This window comes from Canis lupus, chromosome 17 (genome assembly GCF_048164855.1).
Source record: "Canis lupus baileyi chromosome 17, mCanLup2.hap1, whole genome shotgun sequence".
In the NCBI taxonomy this organism is placed as follows: Eukaryota; Metazoa; Chordata; class Mammalia; order Carnivora; family Canidae; genus Canis; species Canis lupus.
The window spans coordinates 30,295,155-30,316,360 of record NC_132854.1 but is presented as its reverse complement, the minus strand read 5'-3'; the positions used below and the strand labels follow the sequence as shown (position 1 = coordinate 30,316,360).

The following is a 21,206-nucleotide window of genomic DNA, read 5'->3' as shown; positions in this document are numbered from 1 at the left end:
ACAAAAGAAATTTATTTTCTCACAACTCTGGAAGCTAGAAGTCCAGATCAAAGTGTTGTCAGTCTTGGCTTCTCCCAAGGCCTTTCTCCTTAGTTTGCAGATGGCCACTTTCTCACTGTGGCCTTGAATGGCCTCTCCTCTCTATGTGCACAAACACACACAGATCTTTCATGTCACTTCCCCTTCTTTAAAGAACACAAGTCCTATGGCCCCACCCATGACCTCACTTAACCTTTTTTACCTTCTTATAGGCTCTGTCTCCAAATCACATTGAGGTTAGAGTTTCAACATATGAATTTTGTTTGGAGGGAGACAATTCAGTCCTTGACAGTCCTGTTTGTGAGGCACCTGGGTGGCTCAGTGGGTTAAGCATCTGCCTGCAGCTCAAGTCATGATTCTGGAGTCCCGGGATCAAGCCCCATGTCTGGCTCCCCACTCAGTGAGGAGTCTGCTTCTCCCTCTGCCTCTGCTCATGCTTTCTCTTTCTCTCTCTCTCAAATAAATAAATAAAATTTTTTTAGAAAAACAGTACTGTTTGCAATTTCCTTTTCCTATTTGAAGACTTTGCTAACTGGTGATATTTGATTTTGATACTGCTGAGGACGGTGCAAACACATTTCAAACTCACAACTTTTGTTCTTTGAAGCTGTTTATTTCTTAAAATTGGGTTTTGTATTATATATTATATGATTTGAGTATTTTCCAAACAATTGCTAGTTATTTTTTTTATTCCTGGAATGACATATTCTAATAATCAGGTTAGAAAATCTTCTGACGTTAATTCTACTTTCTCGTTACTTAGTATCATTTTAATATAGCTGTATGTTTTATGAAACATCTGTCTTAAAACTAGAAGATGATTTTTCGGTATGCCAGAGATAATATGTGAACAAATATTTTCCTCCTCTTTAAGAGCTATTGAAATGGAAAGAACAGTGTGTTTAGAAATGATAAGGCTTGATTAAGATCTAAACTGTCCTCTTGGTTTTCACATTTCTTCTATATCAGAGTTTACTAACATGGAGGGAGAAAAGTGGCTATAATTTTTACTATTCCTTCATTAAAGTTTTCCTCTGTTCCAGGGGAAAAAGAAAATATGCCTACACTTTGTTAAGTGTAGTGGTATTTTTTAATTAGCAGAAATCTAGGTCAGCGTTCTGTAATCTTCAAAATATTGCTTTCCATTAAAAATAACATGGAAACTGGAATTTCTAAAAGCAATCCCTGGATAATTTTCATCAAATTGATAAACTCTCAAGATAAACTGTGCATGAGAAGCTTTCTGCAGTGGTGCTGCTGGTGTGACAGTGTTACCGGAACCAATTTCAGATGGTTTTTGCCTTCAGTGAAAATGTATTATATCCTAGTGTTAGATAATATGACACATGCCTGTAGATTATTCTTAAAGGTAAAACAGTGGTTGCTGTGGAGGAGTAAAATAGTACATGTATTCTATTTGAGTATCTGCACAGAAACCAGACCAATATAAAGAGGTTTACTATATGTTAAAAATGTTAATTGAACAAAATTTTCACAAAACAATAAACTTCTAAATGACCTTAGAAATGCCAGATATTAAAAAAAAAAAAAAAGAAATGCCAGATATTTGTGTTTGCTTTCCCAGGGTAGATGGCCAAGTCGTTGGATCCACTGATGCTTTAAGTAACCAGCTTACTAGAACTCCTGCCCATTCTTATGAAGCCAGAAAGAATCTCAGGTGCTGTAGCCAATTGTAAACCAAATGACAGGACTCTTCTCCTTCTGTTTTTAAAAATCATCTTATATATGATCTGATCCCTTGTTTGAAATGCATACATTTATCATTTTATCAGTGACTATATGAAACAGCTTCACACAAAGGCATTAAGTTAGCAACTTAGTCATTGGTAAGTTTTGATATCTGGATAGTAAAGTGTAAGTGTGATTTTTCTCTGAAAATTCTACATTTTTTAAAAAGCCTGTTTGTGACATTTATGTTGATATTCTTTAAGTAGATTTAAAGTTTCATTAAATTAGATGTTATCTTGTTAGCTCATTAAGGTAAACTTTTTGAGGTTTGCAGGGAATGTTATGGTTTGAAAATACAAATGAGATGTCTGGGAAACAAACAGTAAAATGTATTATACAAATATTCCCAATAATCGATATGCTCTATGACAGATTTTCTGAGTGACCAATTTTCACAGCAGTATTCTGGAAGTAGATCAAGACAGTGGAAGCTAAGAACAAAATAGGAGTTATTAAGAAGTTTTGCAGAAGTGGATTAATACCCTTTTAACAATTACATTTCAAAAGTTACAATTTTTTAAAAAAATATAAGCACTATTTTTTACATTAAATTAGATAATAGCCTTATTGTTTTCATTATTCTTGTAAATAACTTTAAACCTTGAGTAAATGGTTTGCATTGCAGCTTCAATGCTGAAACCAGGCATGCAGGACCAAAGGATACCTTTGTGTATACAAGGACATATGTGGAGAACAGGTACTGGGCATTTATTTAAAATATTTTGCTACATTTATTCTTTTTTTTTAATTTTATTTTTTTTATTTATTTATGATAGTCACAGAGAGAGAGAGAGAGACAGGCAGAGACATAGGCAGAGGGAGAAGCAGGCTCCATGCACCGGTAGCCTGACGTGGGATTCGATCCTGGGTCTCCAGGATCATGCCCTGGGCCAAAGGCAGGCGCCAAACCGCTGCGCCACCCAGGGATCCCGTGCTACATTTATTCTAATTTTGAAAAAAATCTGTATGTAAGAAGAGATCCTATTATTTTGGAGTAAGTTTGCTTTTTTCAAATAGAAGACCACTTAGGAGGGACGCCTGGATAGCTCAGTGGTTGAGTGTCTGTCTTCGGCTCAGGTTATGATCCTGGCGTCCTGGGATCGAGTCCCCCAGCTGGCTCCCCATGGGGAGCCTGCTTCTCTCTCTGCCCATGTCTCTGCCTCTCTCTCTGTCTCTCATGAATAAATAAATAAAATATTTAAAAAAAAGAAATTATAAAAAAGAAGACCACTTAGGAATATATTGAGTTCTAGGTATATAATTCTTTATAATGTTTCCAATATTAAGCAGCTGGCAAATAGTCATAAATAGTCGTTGGATGAACCAAATACTTGAATATAACAAGTGTATGCATAGTGGGATAACCATTTGTAAGTTCTCACATTATCATCTGTAACTATATGTTTATAGCAAGCTTTATGAAATCACACAATGCAAAATTGTTGGTAAATTGAACACCAATTAAAAATAAATCTATTAAAAATATTCCTATGCTAATTTCAAGTCCCACTTTAATTAAATAGTTCTATATACTACTCTGGTTCTATCTACTATTGTTTGCCTCTAATCTGAAATAAGGGTTATTAGCTTTAGTAGATACACTCTGGCCCAAATTACAGAGAATTAATATGCCCCAATATCTACTGCTTGGAGTGATGGATGTTGAGGAAAATGTCAATCAAAGTCATTACTTCACACCCCATTCAATTTCAGGGAGTACAAAAACAAGAATTAGCCTGTGGGGTAATATATTGAAGGGTATTCCAAATGTGATCAATGTGATGTATGTGTTAACCAGAACTCATTTCAAAGAAAGGAGAGCATTTCTAGAGAGGGGTCCCTGAAAGGATTCTAGGAGCTTCATTGTATGTCAGAAGGTGGACAATTTTCCAGAAGACGTTTCTCAAAACCACACATAATTTTCCTCATAAAACACAGCTTCAAATTTGATTTTTCTGCTGAATCTAATTCTCCCTAAACTGTACACTGATGTTGCAGTATAGTGTAAGAGGTCCTAGCATCAGATTCAGGATTGAATCTGTGTCATTTGCTAACCATGTGGTCTTGGCAAAAGGTACTTAATTTCTACAAATCTCAGTTTCCTCATCAATAAAATTGGAGTAATAATACACGTATCATGTACAAATATGTGCAAACTCTTACTTATCATTTTGGTTTGTATGTTCCAAATAGATTCTATTTCTGGCAACAGTCTGCCTGTTGGCAGTTTGGAGGGAGAGAAAGGTTTCTTATTTAAATATTTTAGGTGAAGGTTGTAGGATTACCACTAACTGTATGAAATAATAGGAATGTGTTGCTTCCAGCCCTAATATACTCCCAGATAGCATAAGTACTTGGGAAGCAATTATGAGTTGCCAGCTGGTTAGTGCATTGCAGATTTCACTCCACTTGGGGGGAAAGACTGACATTTACAAACTGGGGCAGTCTGAAAAATGAAGCAAATAGGACTTAAAAGTACTCTCTTTTTCTTTCATTCTAGACTATTCTTTCTTGGATGTGTTCAAGTAAAAATAAGCATTTCTGTAGTTTTCTCTAAAAGTTCAAGAATCCCTGCTTTTCTACCTGAATGGTGATACTTATAGGCACTTACACTGGCTCATGCTTAGTGTATTTCCTTTTCTCTTTAGATTACATGTGGCTTTCTTTTAGTAAATGATTGAGGAAGGGAAGAGTATAAATTTCACAAGAAATGATGGTTCATGTGTGTTCCTGTGCTCCTTGCCCTATTCTCTATTTATTTCAGGAGATATGTCAACTTCGGTCATCTTGGAGATGGCTTATGTATTAGCTCTTCTCCGTCTTAAAAAAGAAGAAAAGGTTGTTAATACATGGTCCTGGTTTGTAACATCACAGAAAAAAATAATAAGACTGCATGAGGAGGTGTGTGTGTGCTTCGTCACATGCATGTGAGTGTGTACAACAAGATGGAAATTGTCCAATTCTTATATGTCCATTTATGTTTGTTTCTAGTAAATCACTGAAGGATGGATATCAGGAGAATATCTCTGGAAAATACATACAAACTGTTTATTCGACTTCAGATAGGTGAGTTTGTCTATATTTCCACACCTGAAAGTATATATATATATATACACACACTTAAACTATATGTACATATATACATATATGTGTAATATATGCACTTTTATATATAATGTATATTTTATATATTTTAGTGTATAAGTATATACATGTATGCATATATACACTTATATATAATATATATTTTATATTCACATTAGATATATTTAATTGTATATATAATATTGAAAGATGTGATTCTTGTTCATTGTACTTAGAGATGGCACTCTTGATGGTGATTGTTACACATGTGTATGAATGGAGCAACATACAACGACCTCTGCATCCAGGAATTCATTCTTTGGCTTCTGGGATGTTGCTGCTCTTTAATTTTGATATACTTGATGTACTTTCCATGCCACTAGAACTTTCCATGCCATACAGCTGCCTACCAGATCAGCCCCTCTGCTGATTCCCAGGAGTCACTATTAATGTCACATTTTTAGTGTCTAGGCTTCACTGCATCATTTGACTGTGCCCTCAATCCTCCCTCCTTGTGGTTTTCCAGAGTCAGCTCACCTTGCAAACAGCTGCATGGATATGCTGCTATGACCCACCCTGGGCCCATACTCAGTTCTCAAGACAGGGGTTACAATGCATATCAAGTTAATTCTGGTAAACTAACACCAGGCTTTTGCTGTTGGTGATCCTTCTTTACCATTTAATGTTCAGTGGGGCACATAGGTGATGCTCATGAGAATACATCCTGCAGATTTCCAGTGGACAAAATGAAAGTAATTAGCATTTCAAACCAACCACTGGAAGCCAACTGTAATGCAAATGCACAACATTCTATTGATGGTGTTTCTTTATAGCAGAGGCTGGAAATATGACTTCTTGAGGGTAAGGGCCTATCTTATTTTTAAGCACAGCTTCAGCTTGTAATGCTGTGTTTTACACCTAACAGACACTCAGTAAATGTTTTTGGAAAAAAATAAGCTAATGCTCTATTTGCTAAGAAAAAACATGGATGGGCCAGGCATCAAAATTATATCCTCTTTCTGTGACTTTTATAAGATCTTGTAGTACCAGTGATCCTCTGAGTATCTTGCCTTTATGTCACACTTCTTTGAGGAATAAAGTCATTTACACAAGCATTAGAACTACAAATACTGTCTAGGTAACTAAAAACAAACTAACAAAAAAGGCAGCTTTTTTCCCCCATAATCCTTTGAAAAAGGTCTTTCATTAACAGTATGATCTTAATAAGGACAACACCAACATCAAAGCTTTCCCTGGGCTCATATTGTTACTGTTAACTTAAGGAAGGAAAAACATTCTTCACATAAGTATTGCTCTTAATATGAAGAATTTCAATTCTGTTACTAAAGTGGCTCTTGAACTTTTTCTTAGTCATCAGAGCAAAAGTCAATCGTCTGTAGGACCAGTCTGCCAAGCAACTTTTCTTGTTGATTAATATGTGAAATAAGCTACATCCCCAGAGGTCTTATCTAAGCATTTCAATCCCATATAAAGTGGTTCCCACTTTACCAGGATAAAGACTAATTCCTCTGCACAATTATTTATGGGCCTTTAGAATTTGTTCCTGCTGAATATTGACTGATGTTTAATCACTCCAGATACCCTCTTTGGTACATTCTGTTTGCTCTGCTTGGAATTCCTCTACCATGCTCCTCTGCACCTCACTGAGCCCCTCTGTCCTCAAACTTTCACTCATGTGGCACTTTTTCCAACAAGGCCTTCTTGACTCCACCCCAGGGAATAGTTGCTTCGTTGGCCATGCTCTCCTAATTCTCTCCATGTATCTGTAATAAGCTGTGATCATCGAATCATACACTTGGCTACCCTCATGGCAAGGAGACTGTCTCACTCTTTGTATTCCCAGCTCCTCCCCCAGTGCCTCTGGAATGGAAGTAGAATAGAGAGTGCCTGCTTTGTACTCTTGAAGTGCTCACGGTCTTACATAGAAAATTTAAGTGTGTGGGCACCTATGTATGTATATATACGAATTATCCATAAGAAACTATTAAAAAAAAGAAACTATTGACCAGGAATATATAAGGAAGGACCTTTAGAGATAATTGAAAGAGGAAACTATTTATTGATCTATATAAGGACTAGAATAACTGAAATTATAAAATCAGACAAGTTTCATCTTCTTAAGTCTCCTCTCCTACCTCCTCCTTTCATTCATTTTCCCTCCTCTCTGCTTCTAGTCCTGGGCTTGATCATAGGATCAAGGCTCTGGGCACAACTAATTCACTTTCATATGATGAGCCTAGTGGTCTTCATGGGCAGGCCTTGAGGCAGCACAGGACTCTAGGGCCACATTACCTTTGTTCAAATCCTGCTGCCACTCAACTGGCCGCATGACAGAAGCAAATTTCTTGCCCTTCCATGCCTCAGTTTCTTCTTCTGTGAAATGATGTGAAAATAACAGGACCTGCTTCTCAGACATATTTTGAAAAGTAAATGAATTTATGCAAGCTAAGTGCATGGAAAGCACACTGCCTGTAGGAAGCATATTAGCACTATATAAGTATTGATTATTTTTATTTTACACTTGTGTACCCTACTGTGGAAATTTCAGGCCTGTCTGCTAACGCCCTGAAACTAGTAAGCTTTGCAAGGTGCTATTTAAGGCAGTCCTGGTACCTTCCCAAAGGAAAAGAATCACGGAGCTGTTGGCATTTCATAAGGTGCTGTGTGACCTGAGGTCTTTTGGACTTGCTGATCTTATCTGTGGTTCGTTTGTCATTGAATGTTATTTTTCCAAAATAGATAACAAAACTCTCTTTTCCTCATCAAATTTGTGGAGAGGTTGTATCTTCTTGGAGAACATAAATTCTGTCATGAAAGCTAGCCCTGTATTCTGAGTCTTAAAATGATACCAGGAGATTTGTTATAGAGGAGCATTTTGGGGACTCTAGACCCTAGAGTCTAGGGTACCACAGACCCATCATTTGTGAATTTACCAAAATGCTTTTGAATGGATTTGTATTTTTGTCCTATTGAATGTTTTGAGAGTTAAGATTTTATACTGATTGACAGTATAATTTTTCTATGATATATGCAAATTAATAATTCAAAACCCTCTTCTAGCTTCAAGGGGTACTCATGACCTAGTTCAATTAGGGAACTATGAGCATCTTTACCCTGACCAGATGCACTCTTCATTGCTAATGAATTAATAATCTGAGACTTTCCTTCATATTAATTCTTTGATAGTATTTTGAGGTAACTAAAAGAATCAATTCTGTCACTAGAATAAGTAAGTCCCAAACTTTTCATGATTTTCACACAATTTCCTAAAGTATCAACAAAATTAACATATCATTTCCACATGACTTTATGGGGAATACATCTGTCTCTTGCATGATGACAAATTTATTTGTAATTGCTATGTCTCTGTAGGTCTGTCATTGAAAGAGATATGTGTACTTATTGCCGGAAACCTTTGGGTACAGAAACTAAAATGATTTTAGATGAATTACAAATTTGCTGCCATTCCACTTGCTTCAAGGTAAGGATATGTTTATTGCAGTTAACTAAATATAAAATTGCATAATGACTGGAATAAAAATAATTATTTAATGAAATACAGGAGGTGAAGTTAAAGCTTTCAGAAACACTCTCATCCATATTAATAATGTATTACTTAAATATTTCTCAGAGTTCTGCAGCCTAAATCTCAAAGGTTTATAATTACTATCTTGGCTTTAGGCTTAGAGTTGATTACTGACACATTTATTACTCTTACCCTAGAGATTTAAATCTGTAAGAATATAAACACTTGTTCTCTTTATAAGTTTTTGCAACATTTTAATAAATCATGCATTGCATAAAAACAATGAAATCCAAGAAGAGAAATTGTTAAGAAAGCTAGCAGCTTTTTACATGAAGCATGAAATTTGGACTGATAGGCTTAATGATAGTTGAAACTACTGAAACTTTTGAGAATATGATTAGTTATAAATAATTGTAGCTGAGTATAATAAAAATAAGCTTACATAGTGGAACTCCTCAATTTCTGGTCCTACATCATTTCTTTTACTTCTCGCCCTAATATTGAGTAGGTCAACCTGACAGTTGTTGGGGTAACTGGATGAGCACTGAATAGGGAATCTGAGGGCCTGAGTACAAATTCTAACTTCCACTAACTTTGGCTGTCATTTTGGAAAATCAACTAATTAGCTTGGCTTCCATTTCCTTATTTGTGAAATGAGGTAGCTGACTAGACAAGTAGTTCTCAACTCTGGCTGTACATTATAATCATCTGGGGGCAATTAGGAGAAAAATAGAATGCTTAGGACTGGCCCAACTAAATAAAAAATCTTGAAAGTGACTCCTGGGCATTGGCATTTTTTTTTAATTTTTATTTTTTTTGGCATTGGCATTTTTAAAAGCTCCTTAGATAGATCTAAGGGCAGCCAATTGAAGAATCACTTGCATAAATCCAAGGGTCCTTTCTGTGCTGACATTCTGCGGTTGATAAACATTATCTAATGTGATCAAGTACCTGTAATACTTGGACAAGTGATTGCTTCTCCTTCAGGTAGCTTTAGAAAGTGACACATAGCAATCAGATGTATGATGCCTCATTTTGAGAAAAAATATCCAATTTTAGGCCATAATATAGAGAATTCCATTTAAAATAAAATGTGAAAATTGCATAATTACTTAATTAAGAGAAAATGAAATTTCCTTTTAGTTATGAAAATTTACTCAATAAAATAAAAGTTAGTCTACAACTCTTTATTTAAAATTATTATCCAGGGTGCTGGGGTGGCTCAGTTGGTTAAGTGTCTGCCTTCAGTGCAGGTCATGATCCCAGGGTCCTGGGATCGAGTTCCACATCAGGCTCCCTGCTCAGGGGGAGTCTGTTCCTGCCTCTCCCTCTGCCCTGCCCCTTGCTTGTGCTCTCTCTTCTCTTGCTCACTCTGTCTCTCAAATAAATAAATAAATTCTTAAAAAAATAAAGTTATCATATAGAAAACTTCTTAAAATAAGAGAATTTTCCCAATTATTTCATTTGTTAAACAACAATTTCCATTTATTGTATTTCGGAAGATTTATTTCCACTTTCAATTTAATTATAAAATACTACCGAGAATAAAAATGTCCCCATACTCCTCAGAGAAGATGTATTACTCTTATAGCTTTCTTATGGAGAACCACCTGGACTGGTTTAAACATACCGAATTGATCAGTGAATATTTGCTTCCATGAACTCACCTCTGAAAGTCATCTCAACGACAGTCTCATGCTTGAAATTAAGCTGTTTGGCAGTGAACTTATTTCTAAAGAACACAGGTCAACCCTTTTCTACCTCCATAACCAACACAATACAAAACTTCTGTAAAAACAGAAGTCTGGTTTTGTCTAGTGAGACTGTTATTGGACAGCATAACTCTCCCTTAGTAAGCAAATAAATATACTCTGTGCTTTTGTTTGAGATATTGAGTGGTGATCTTATCCTTGGCATAACCAATTTTTGAAAATTTATATTTACTGTATTGTTAACTAAGTAGAAGCTTCAGTGCTATATATGCCCTGAAATACACATTTTTCAGAGTAGAGAGATGTGAGAATTTATTTGAAACGTTCAATATTAGGATCCTGGACAGGTACATTCTCATTTTCCCTGAGGGTTCTCTTTCATCTGAGTGTTGTTATGGATGATGGTACTGGGTAAATTGAAAGGGCTTTTCTATCCTGATATACTGAGAATAAAGACTTCCTATATAATGTGTGTAAACTTCATGTATTGTTTTTTTCTTTAGTGTGAAATATGCAAACGGCCTTTGGAAAACCTGCAAGCAGGTGACAGTATTTGGATTTACAGACAGACAATACACTGTGAACCTTGCTACTCTAAAGTTATGGGTAAGTGTTACACGCTTTAAACAATCATCACTTTTACTAATAATATTAATGAGCACTTAATATTGTTGAAATGAGGGATTTCAATAAAGTAAAAATATGTTATTAATTATATTTAGTTAAGATTTCAGCTGAAGGTAGTTTATACTATGATAGGATTTTATGGCATAAAAACAGTCACCATATATTATTATCTCCTGATATCAGACCAGGCATAATACAACTAAGGAAAGAGGTCATTTATTTTGGAACATTTTTTATTTTTTCCAAACAAAAATAAAGATCTTCTTTGCTCAAATAATTGTTTGAAGTCCATTTCTGTGAATGACCTTTTGTATTTGTATTGAAATATACTTTTGTACCTAATTTGGTTATTACACTAAATACTTTTTAATGTTATTTTTAAATGAAAAGCTTAGAGCTAGTTCTATATAATTCTATATTAAATATAGCATCTAAGTATTTTTATGAATTTAATATGGGCTCTTGAGTGGTATAAATGATATAAGAAGAAAACACTAAAGACTTGTATTTTTAACTCCTTTTCTTTAAACTGTGAATACTTTAAAAGTTGATCTAAAAGTTATGCACAATGTATACTAAGTTAGCAACATAAAATCATATCAAACTTGATTAGTTTTTAATAGCCAGTATCAGCATTTTATTTTTAATTCAATGGTAAGTAGACGGAATAACCGAGATACTATTGATAGGTGGTCAACAGCACTATGTGAGGACAAGTTTCCTGACACCTTATTGGCGTGGTGAATAAAAGAGGAGCATGTGTGATTCTTACATGGGATCCAAAATGTGGAATTTAATGACCAATATGTGATATTAATGGCATACTGGGAGGCCACATCTGGAAAATGATCTGAGAAATACTTAGAAACACACGTTCCATCGGGCTGCAGTATCAATTACAAGGAGCAAACCCAATTGTATTTACTTTTCGTTTTCTGCTTGCTTCAGCCAGTTCCCATATTTCATTTTCTTTCTAACTTAGCAGGCTTATCATGATCCAGTATTATATCGAAGGCCTGGATATGCATGGTGGCAACTTTAAAACTTTCAGTCTTCTAGAAATCCATGGAATGGCCTAGGAGATATGATTACCAAAAGACTCAGAAGTTTTTATGTCTTTCTCCTTGTCTATGTGCACTCCCTAGGCATTGCATTTTTTATAATACATATCATTGTGAAGACATGACTCTCAGGCATCTCATAAATAAAAGTATCAGGCCTTGGTACTTTGTATTTATGGTATATGACCAAAAGCCACAGTAATGAATGCAGTAGAAAGGAAAAATAAAATGCTTAACCCATAACTACCCCATTGATGAATAGTTATTTAAAAATGTTTAATTACAGGCTTATGTTTGTATTGAAGTTGTATTTCTAACTGTTATTTTCTTTAAAATTTTCAGCAAAGTGGATTCAATAATTCTGGCACATGGAAATCAAGATAAAAGCATTCATTAGGAAATTAAAATTTTATTTTAAGAATATGTAATCTAGAAAAGCTTTTACACTGAAGATTGACTCTTATATAGAATTAACAATTCTACTATTGCATAAGTAATCTAATTGCCTTAAATAAGGTCATATACATAAAGGAAACCATCTGGTATCTGGCTAGATTTAGCTATGAAAAATTCAAGTGGTTCCAGTCACTATTGTCAAAGGAATTATGCTTCTGATGGCAGTGAGCTATGTCAACCTTATCTAGTTCCATCTCTGTTCTTTATATGGGCTGTGCATCGTAGTTGCCATTATAGACAAGTTTCCTTTTTTCTCATCTTTGTTTCTGTAAGGATTTGGATTTACAGACATTATTGACACCCTGACAAACTGTCAAAAAAAAGAAAGATATGTTTCTTTTGTGTATAAAAGAAATGTTGATGTTATCTTTCAATTTTCCACAGTTGTAATTTTTATTGAATGTTTTAAAAACAAAAACATGGATTTATGGGTAATGGGTAAAATCACATGACTTGTGTAGTTTACGTATTAAAATTGCTAAATTTTCTTTGCATGCATTTCAAAATCCAAGTATATGCATAATCTCTGAGAAATAATGGTTGTGGATTATAAAGACATATGCTTTTGCTTGTTGCATCTACTCATATTACATAGCACTTTATGGTCACAGACAGCTTATAAATAAAAATAAAATGAACTACCAGTTACATAGAATCTTTTTGTGGAATTTCTATAAATATCATTCACTGACATTGAGCTTTTATTTTTATTATTATTGTTATTATTATTATTTTTGAGAGAGAGAGAAACACATGTGTGTGTGCTAGTGGAGGGGGAAGGGGGAAGGGAGAGAGAGAATCACAAGCAGGCTTCATAGACTGCACAGATCCCAACACAGGGTTTGATCTCAAGACCCTGAGATCATGACCTGAGCTGAAATCAAGAGTGGGTTGCTTAACTGACTTAGCCACCCAAACACCCTATAGCTTTTATTTTTAAGGAGCTTTTTCTTGAGGAATTTAAAATTCAATAATCTTAAGTCAGGTACTAGTATTTTTGTGAGGAATTGAACTTATAAACTATTTTATATGCATATAGCAACTGCTTTCTCAAAGGAAGGCATCCAGAACATTGAAGAGAGGGTGAAATTTTAAGGAAGCTTAAGGTAGTTGTAAAAAACTGACATCGACTAGGGAGATTAAATGATCATCATGTATTTTCCAAATGTTGATAAATTTAAAGAATTATTCTTCTGTGTAATGGTTCAAGCATCTGCTCCTCTTAGAGACTGGTCCACAAAGTGTTAAACACAAAACGCTTATCAAAATACAGCAATGTATAATTGTGGTCCTATGGAGAAGAAGCCAGAAAAAACAATTAATAATAATTTGATATTCATTAATTCGTGCTTGATGAGAAGCAGTGGTAATTGAGCCATATGTTTTATTGTTCTTTTATTACATGCTATCAGAGTGGATCAAAAGAAATAATTTTCTTAGGGTTGGAATTTGTGGCAGAAAAGGACGGATGGAATCGTATTCCTCCCTTTTATATAAAGTGTATTAACATCTCAATGCCTTTGTAGTAATTAAAAATCATTTGAATATCATTTTAGAAGTATTCTACTTTTTAATGCTCCATTTAAAAAAAAACTTAAAAGGAACATATTTCTCACTTTTTTTTGTAGCTGTTTAATGGCCCCTTTTTTTCTATAATAATGTATTAAATTAAACCTAAAAGCTGTTATAAAAATGGAATAAATACAGAGTAGAGAGAGCAGGCCTTCCAATTCACTAAGACCACTTCATTATGTCTGGGTTTATTTGCACCATCAGAATACAGATTTCTAAGACAATTTGGAAGATCACTTTTTTTTTTTTTGCTGCCAATTAATTATGTTATTACTGGCATACCTTTCCTGTACACAATTGCCTAAATCTCAGAATACCAGGTCCTGAATTCTATTGCTAATTAAGAGATACCTCTCAAAAGAATTAATTGCTGCAACAGGACAATATCCTTCAAAGAAAGCAAAATGGAAGAAATATAATAATCTCAGTGATAGGATTTGTTAAGATAGTATTCTTTCTTTTAATAAGGCTAGGAAATAAGGCTAAGCTTATTCAAGAAGTAATTTGTACACCCTATTTGTTTGATGGCAATCACTCCTGCACTTAGATATGAGTGAAAGATCTGACCCAGCTCACACTGTCACTGTGATATCTGGCTTGTTTACTACCATAGACAATCATGAGTGTTTGGAACATTTTCCTACTCAGCTTGATTCAGAACTCTACCAAAACAAGTGACTGTTTGGTCTACATTATGGCAAACTAACAATAATGATGTTGATTTTTATTTGTGTGTGTGTGTACTGCTGAATTTACTGGTTATTTTGTAACAATGTAAATAAGTTGCTTTTAGAGTTCCACCTATTCTTAAGTACTCAGCCTTTCCCAGGGGCACCCATAAATATCTGTTAATTTGGGTATGCTGTTTCTATTTACTATTTAAAATGTGAGATTTAGGGGTGCCTGGCTGGTTCAGGCAGTGAATTGTGAGGTTCTTGATCTTGAGGTTATGAGTTCAAGCCCCATATTGGTGAGAGTTTACTTAATAAAAAAATTTTTTAATAAAAATAAAATCTGAGACTTAGCACACTTAGAACATGTACCTACCAGCTCAAACACTATATGGATCTTTGAATCTATTCCTGCTGTTTACCCCATTCTTTTTTTTTTAATTTTAATTTAATTTTTATTTTTTTTGACTTTTTTTTAATTGGAGTTCAATTTTCCAACATATAGCATAACACCCAGTGCTCATCCCATCAAGTGCCCCCCTCAATGCCCGTCACCCAGTCACCCCCACCCCCCGCCCACCTCCCTTTCCACCACCCCTTGTTTGTTTCCCAGAGTTAGGAGTCTCTCATGTTCTGTCTCCCTTTCTGATATTTCCCACTCATTTTTTCTTCTTTCTCCTTTATTCCCTTTCACTATTTTTTACATTCCCCAAATGAATGATACCATATAATGTTTGTCCTTCTCCGATTGACTTATTTCGCTCAGCATAATACCCTCCAGTTCTATCCATGTCGAAGCAAATGGTGGGTGTTTGTTGTTTCTAATGGCTGAGTAATATTCCATTGTATACATAGACCACAGCTTCTCTATCCATTCATCTTTCCATGGACACCAAGGCTCCTTCCACAGTTTGGCTATTGTGGACATTGCTGCTATAAGCATTGGGGTGCAGGTGTCCCAGGGTTTCACTGCATCTGTATCTTGGTGCTTACCCCATTCTGAGCTTTTTTTAGATGCCTAGGGGCTGTTGAATGTTTTATATGTTTTTCTTTTTTCTTTTTACTTTTTGACCCTGTACACCCATTTTTCCTACCCCACCCCAACTCTTGCATATGTTAACAACCCATCTGTTTTCTGTATCTCTGTTGTTTTTGTTGTTTTTGTTTTTCTAAGATTCTACATATAAGAGAGATCATACTGTGTTTGTTATTCTCTCTACTTACTTCATTTAGCATGGACCTTGAGGTCCATCTATGTTGTTCCAAATTGCATTTTCTTTCTTTCTCTTTCTTTTCTTTCTTTTTCTTTCTTTCTTTCTTTCTTTCTTTCTTTCTTTCTTTCTTTCTTTTCTTTTCTTTTCTTTTCTTTCTTTTCGTTCTTTCTTTTCTTTCTTTCTAAAATACCAAGAAGTGGAGTTGCTGGATAATAGGGTATTTTTATTTATTTATTTATTTATTTATTTATTTATTTATTTATTCATTCATTATTTTAGAGAGTGTGAGTAGGGAGGGGTAAAGGGAGAGGGAGAGAGAGAGAATCTCAAACAGACTCCCCACTGAGCACTGTGCCCACTGCAGTGCTCAATCTCACCACCCTCAGGTCGTGACCTAAACTGAAACTAAGAGTTGGATGCTTAATCAACGGAGCCATCCAGGCGCCCCTATAGGGTAGTTCTATTTTTAGTTTCTTTAGAAACTTTATTTATTTATTTGAAAGAGAGACAGAGAGAGAGAGAGGGAGGGAGAGACAGAGTGAGGTGGGGGGAGAGATAGAGGGAGAAGGAGAAAGAAACTCAAGGGCAGAGCCTGCCACAGGGCTTGATCTCACAACCCTGAGATCACAACTTGATCTGGAACTAAGAGTTGGATGCCTAACCAACTGTACCATCCAGGTGTGCCTATTTTTAATTTTTTGAGGAAAAAATTTGACCAAATAAATTGACATTTACCACAGTGGCTGCACCAGTTTATATTCCCACCAATAGGGGTTTCCTTTTCTCCATAGCCTCACCAATACTTGTTATTTCTTTTCTTACTGATCATAGTCATTCTAACAGGTGTGACATCTCATCGTGGTTATCTGGTATATAGGAATGCAAAAGAGTTTTGTGTATTGATTCTCTCTCTTGCAACTTTATTGAAGGCATTTACTAGTTCTAACAGGTTTGGGGGTTTTGTTGTTGTTGTTCTTTTTTAGTTCTATCAGTTTCTTGACGGAGTATCTAGGGTTTTTTATATATAATATGTCATCTGCAAATGGTGACACTTCTTTCCAATTTGGATGCCTGTTATTTCTTTTTCTAGCCTAATTGCTCTGGCTGGGACTTCCAATGCTATGTTGAATAAAACTGATGAGCATTGGTATGCTTATCTTGTTCTGATCTTAGAGGAAAAGCTTTCAGTTTTTACTGTTGAGTATGATTTAGCTGTGCACTGTCATATATAGCCTTTATTACATTCTCTCTTTGGCCACTTTGCTGAGAGAGTTTTTATCATAAAGGATGTTGCATGTGTTGAATGCCTTCCCATATTTATTGAAATGATCATATGATTTTTATTTTTCATTTTGTTAAGGTGGTATATCACATTGACTGATTTGTGGATGTTGACTATCCTTGTGTCCCTGGAATAAATCCCACTTGATCATGGTATAATCATGTATGATCCTTTTAATCTATTGTTGAATTCAGTTTGCTAATATTTTGGTGAGGACTTTTTGCATCTATATCCAGCAGGGATATTGGCATATAATTTGTGGCATCCTTATCTAGTTTGCTATGAGGGTAATATTGGCCTCATAAATGAGTTTGGAAGAGTTCTCTCCTATTTTTTTTAGAAGAGTGTGAGGAGAATTGGTATTATTCTACTTTAAATATTTGGTGTAATTCACCAATCATCTGGTCCTGGACTTTTGGTTGTTAGGTTTTTGATTACTGATTCAATCTTCTTACTAGTACCTGGTCTGTTCAGATTTTTTTATGTCATCATTATTCAGTCTTGTTAAGTTGTAGGCTTCCAAGAATTTATCCATTTCTTCCAAGTCGTGCAATTTGTTGGTATATTATTAATCATACTAGTCTCTTATGATTCTTTGTATTCCTGTGCTATCAGTGTAACATCTCTTCTTTCATTTCTGATTTAATTTCTTTGAGTCCTCTTTCTTGGTGAATCTAGCTAAAAGCTTGTCAATTTTGTTTATCTTTTCAAAGAATCAGCTCTTAATTTTATTGATTTTTTTCCTATTGTCTTTTCAGTCCCATTTCATTTATTTCTGCTCTAATCTTTGTTATTTTCTTTCTTCTACTAATTTTGGACTTTGTTCTTATTTTTTCTGATTCCTTGAGCTATAATGTTAGGTAGTTTAGTTAAGACTTTTCTTGTTTCTTGAGGTAAGCATCTGTCGCTATGCACCTCCCTTTTAGAACTCTTTTGCTGCACCTCACAAATTTTGGTATGCTACATTTCCATTTTTGTTTGTCTCAAAGTATTTTTCAGTTTCTTTTGATTTCTCTTTGACCTATTCAGTGGCATGTTGCTTAATCTCCACATATTTGTGGATTTTCCAGTTTTCTTTGTGGAATTAATTTTTAGTTTCATATCATTGTGCTTGGAAAAGATAGCTGATATGATTTTGATCCTCTTAAATTTACTAAGCTTGTTTTGTTGACTAAAATATAATTTCTACTGGAAAACTTTCCATGTACACTTAGAAAGAACGTATATTCTATTGCTTTTGAATAAAATGTTCTGTATATATCTGTTAAGTCCTTCTGGTCTAACATGTCATTTGAAGCAGATGTTTCCTTATTGATTTTCTGTCTGGATGATTTATCTATTGATGTAAGTGGGCTATTAAAGTCCTCTGCTATTATTGAATTGCTGTCTATTTCTCACTGAAGTCTGTTAATACTTGCTTTATATATTTTGGTGCTCCTATGTTGGTTTCATGAATATTTACACATGTTATATCTTCTTGTATGATTATATGAATAGCATGTTGGCTTTATCGCAGTACAAATGTTTGGCACCATCTGAACCTTATTTACTGGATCTTTGTCCTATCACTTGAGAGGTATGGCTCTGAGAGATATTGCTGAAATGTTCAAATACATGAGTCAGAGAAATGGTTTCAGTTTTACACTAGAAGAGAAGAAACTAAATATCACAATTGCCTTATGAATGATATGAGAAAGATGTTTTAACATCATTGCCTCTGTAGTTTCTTGATACATTCTTCTTATAACATTGAATTGTTAGGTTGTTCCAGGTGCTATATAAAAAAAACATGGCTTATAATCTATCATTATTCATCCATCCATTCATTCATTCATTCATTTGTTCTATTATTCAATAAACCTAAAAATCTTCATTTAGATCCTGTGTTCCAGATCTTAGTGATGACTAAAACAGTCAAGGTTCCTGCCTTCATGGAACTTATATTCTAAAGGAGCAGTTTGAAAGACAGAAAATAAACACAGTAATTTCTGAGAGCAGTAAGACCCAAGAAAGAAATAAAACATAGTTACTAGACCTTAGCATTGGCCAAAGTCAGAGAATTATCCCCCTTTAAACATAATAAGATGGAAATTCAAGGATGCCAGAAACTTAAGTAGCAAAACTTTTTAAGCTTCCTCTATTCCTTGTGCAAAACAATATTCAAATATTACTCATAGCTTTCAAGAAATCTCTGCATGGGGTGGATTACACCAAATGGCTCCTGAAATCCTGGACCTCATGATGAAGTGCTCACTTGGATAATGGAGCTAACAGGTAGGTTCTGGTGACTGTGCCAAAGGAGACGATGGGAGAGAGGGAAATCTGAATCAGCCCTCAAATAGAATGGAAATCATGGGCTGGGTATGACGTTTCCTCACTTCATTTGAAGCACTAATGATTAATTCCCTTTCTGTCTTCCAAGTGGAAACATGAAAGAGTCAGCATCATTTCTGATCTAGGAGAGACTTCTCGTAGGAATTTTATAAACATTACATGTTCTCTTCCCTTGTTGCGATATGAATAATGTATCTGGTGGAAAAAAACATTCAGATCTTAGTATAACTTTCTTGGCAGTCACAGTTTGTTAATTTTACCTCCTTTCCCAAGAGAAAAAGAATTCATGAGCTTTAAGGGCCCTTCAGGCTCATTAAGCAGTGAATGATCAAATCTGCAGAAACATGGATACTTTTAAACCAGTATTGATACATGAATAAAGCCAGTCTGAAAAAGACTCCATACCGATGATTCCATTTATATGACATTCTGGAAAAGACGGAAACATGGGAAATGTAGGCAGATCAGTGATTGCCCGGGTTCAAGGAAAATTGGGTCTGGGGAGATGGAGAGTTGAGTAAGTGGAGCACAGGGAATTTTTAGAGCAGACTGTTCTATATGATACTGTAATGATGAATAAATGACACTATGTGTTTGTCAAAACCCATAGAACTTTATAGTACAAAGAATGAACCTTGTTACATGCAGATCTAGAATCCCATTTAGATGGTCAGGGCAGGGGATCTCAGGATAGAATTCAGAATGTGCCAAAATAATTTAACTGTACTGCAAATGTATGACACCATTTCACTAAAGGGGCCAAGTGGAAAAATGCTGACCTAAGTAACTATGGAAATGAGTGGCTCCTGTAAGACTAATGACAAAAGTAACTGTACATGAACTCTGTACTCTGGCTGATAAAGTTGTTTTCTATGGGGTCCAGGTTAACAGCTCTGAAACCATTATAAATATATGCTGGAATTGAATAGTTAAGTAAATAGTGGTTAGGGACACCTGGGTGGCTCAGTGGTTGAGTGTCTGCCTTTGGCTCAGGTTGTCATCCTGGGGTCCTGGGATCAAGTCCCACTTCAGACTCCTTTCAGGGAGCCTGCTTCTCCCTCTGCCTGTGTCTCTGCTTCTCTCTCTGTGTCTCTCATCAATAAATAAATAAAATATTTTTTAAAAAGTACATAATGGATAGTAGGGATCAGATTTCTCGCAGTTGGAGTGAGAGATTATAGATAAGCAAGGGGAAGAGGCTAGAATGATCTGTGTGATAATGAATACATTGGTATGGATTCAGGTTTAGTTTAACACAGGTATAGATGATCACATATAGAAATATTTCTAGATATGTACATATACATGGATGCTACATGCACGTATATTTTCTAGTTCTGTCAGCTGAGAGGGCCTAGAAGCAATGAAACTCTGATAGCAATGCGTATAGCTGATATCTAGATCTTGATTTCTAATGCCATTCTCCAATAAAAGGGACTAAGGCTTCTTAGAGAAATGGCTGGTTCTGGGACTGGAGCAGGATGTATGTAAGATGAATCCGGAGCATCTTATAGTGCTAGAAAATAAGAAAGTGTTCAAATACATATGTGCTCACACACACACACACACACACACACACACACACACACACACACACAATGTGAATATGTTAAAGGGACACAAAATTCAACTGAAAGAGTTTCCAATGGCGAAAGCTGGAATAATTTGAGGAACTAAATAAATAATATAGTATTGAATTATAACCCAAAGCATAAATTGAAGATTTGTAAGTCCATGCTGGTTTAAATAAATTCAACAAAGGCAGGAGACACAGATCTCCCCATGCAGAAGAATTCCAAATAATTTATATGACCTCTATCTTCCAAGAGGTAGAGCACAATTGTCCACTTCTGTGTGG

At 35.1% G+C, this 21,206-nt stretch overlaps 1 protein-coding gene and 1 long non-coding RNA gene across 14 annotated transcripts in view; one reads left to right on the top strand and one right to left on the bottom strand.

The window, feature by feature from the left end:
* The window catches only part of SCEL (sciellin), a 163,731-nt gene extending 150,801 nt beyond the window's left edge, over nucleotides 1-12,930 (top strand). For 6 of the 13 annotated variants that reach the window (XM_072782708.1, XM_072782705.1, XM_072782700.1 and 3 more), the window contains 6 exons: nucleotides 1,625-1,717; nucleotides 2,414-2,485; nucleotides 4,780-4,854; nucleotides 8,266-8,374; nucleotides 10,635-10,737; nucleotides 11,448-12,141. In XM_072782708.1, the coding sequence (XP_072638809.1) occupies nucleotides 1,625-1,717; nucleotides 2,414-2,485; nucleotides 4,780-4,854; nucleotides 8,266-8,374; nucleotides 10,635-10,737; nucleotides 11,448-11,506 (511 nt within the window). In that variant the 3' untranslated portion in view covers nucleotides 11,507-12,141. The other 7 variants (XM_072782703.1, XM_072782704.1, XM_072782702.1 and 4 more) reach the window with 5 other exon arrangements.
* LOC140607997 (uncharacterized) overlaps nucleotides 1-21,206 on the bottom strand; it is a 67,326-nt gene that overhangs the window by 27,315 nt on the left and 18,805 nt on the right. The window lies entirely within an intron of this gene.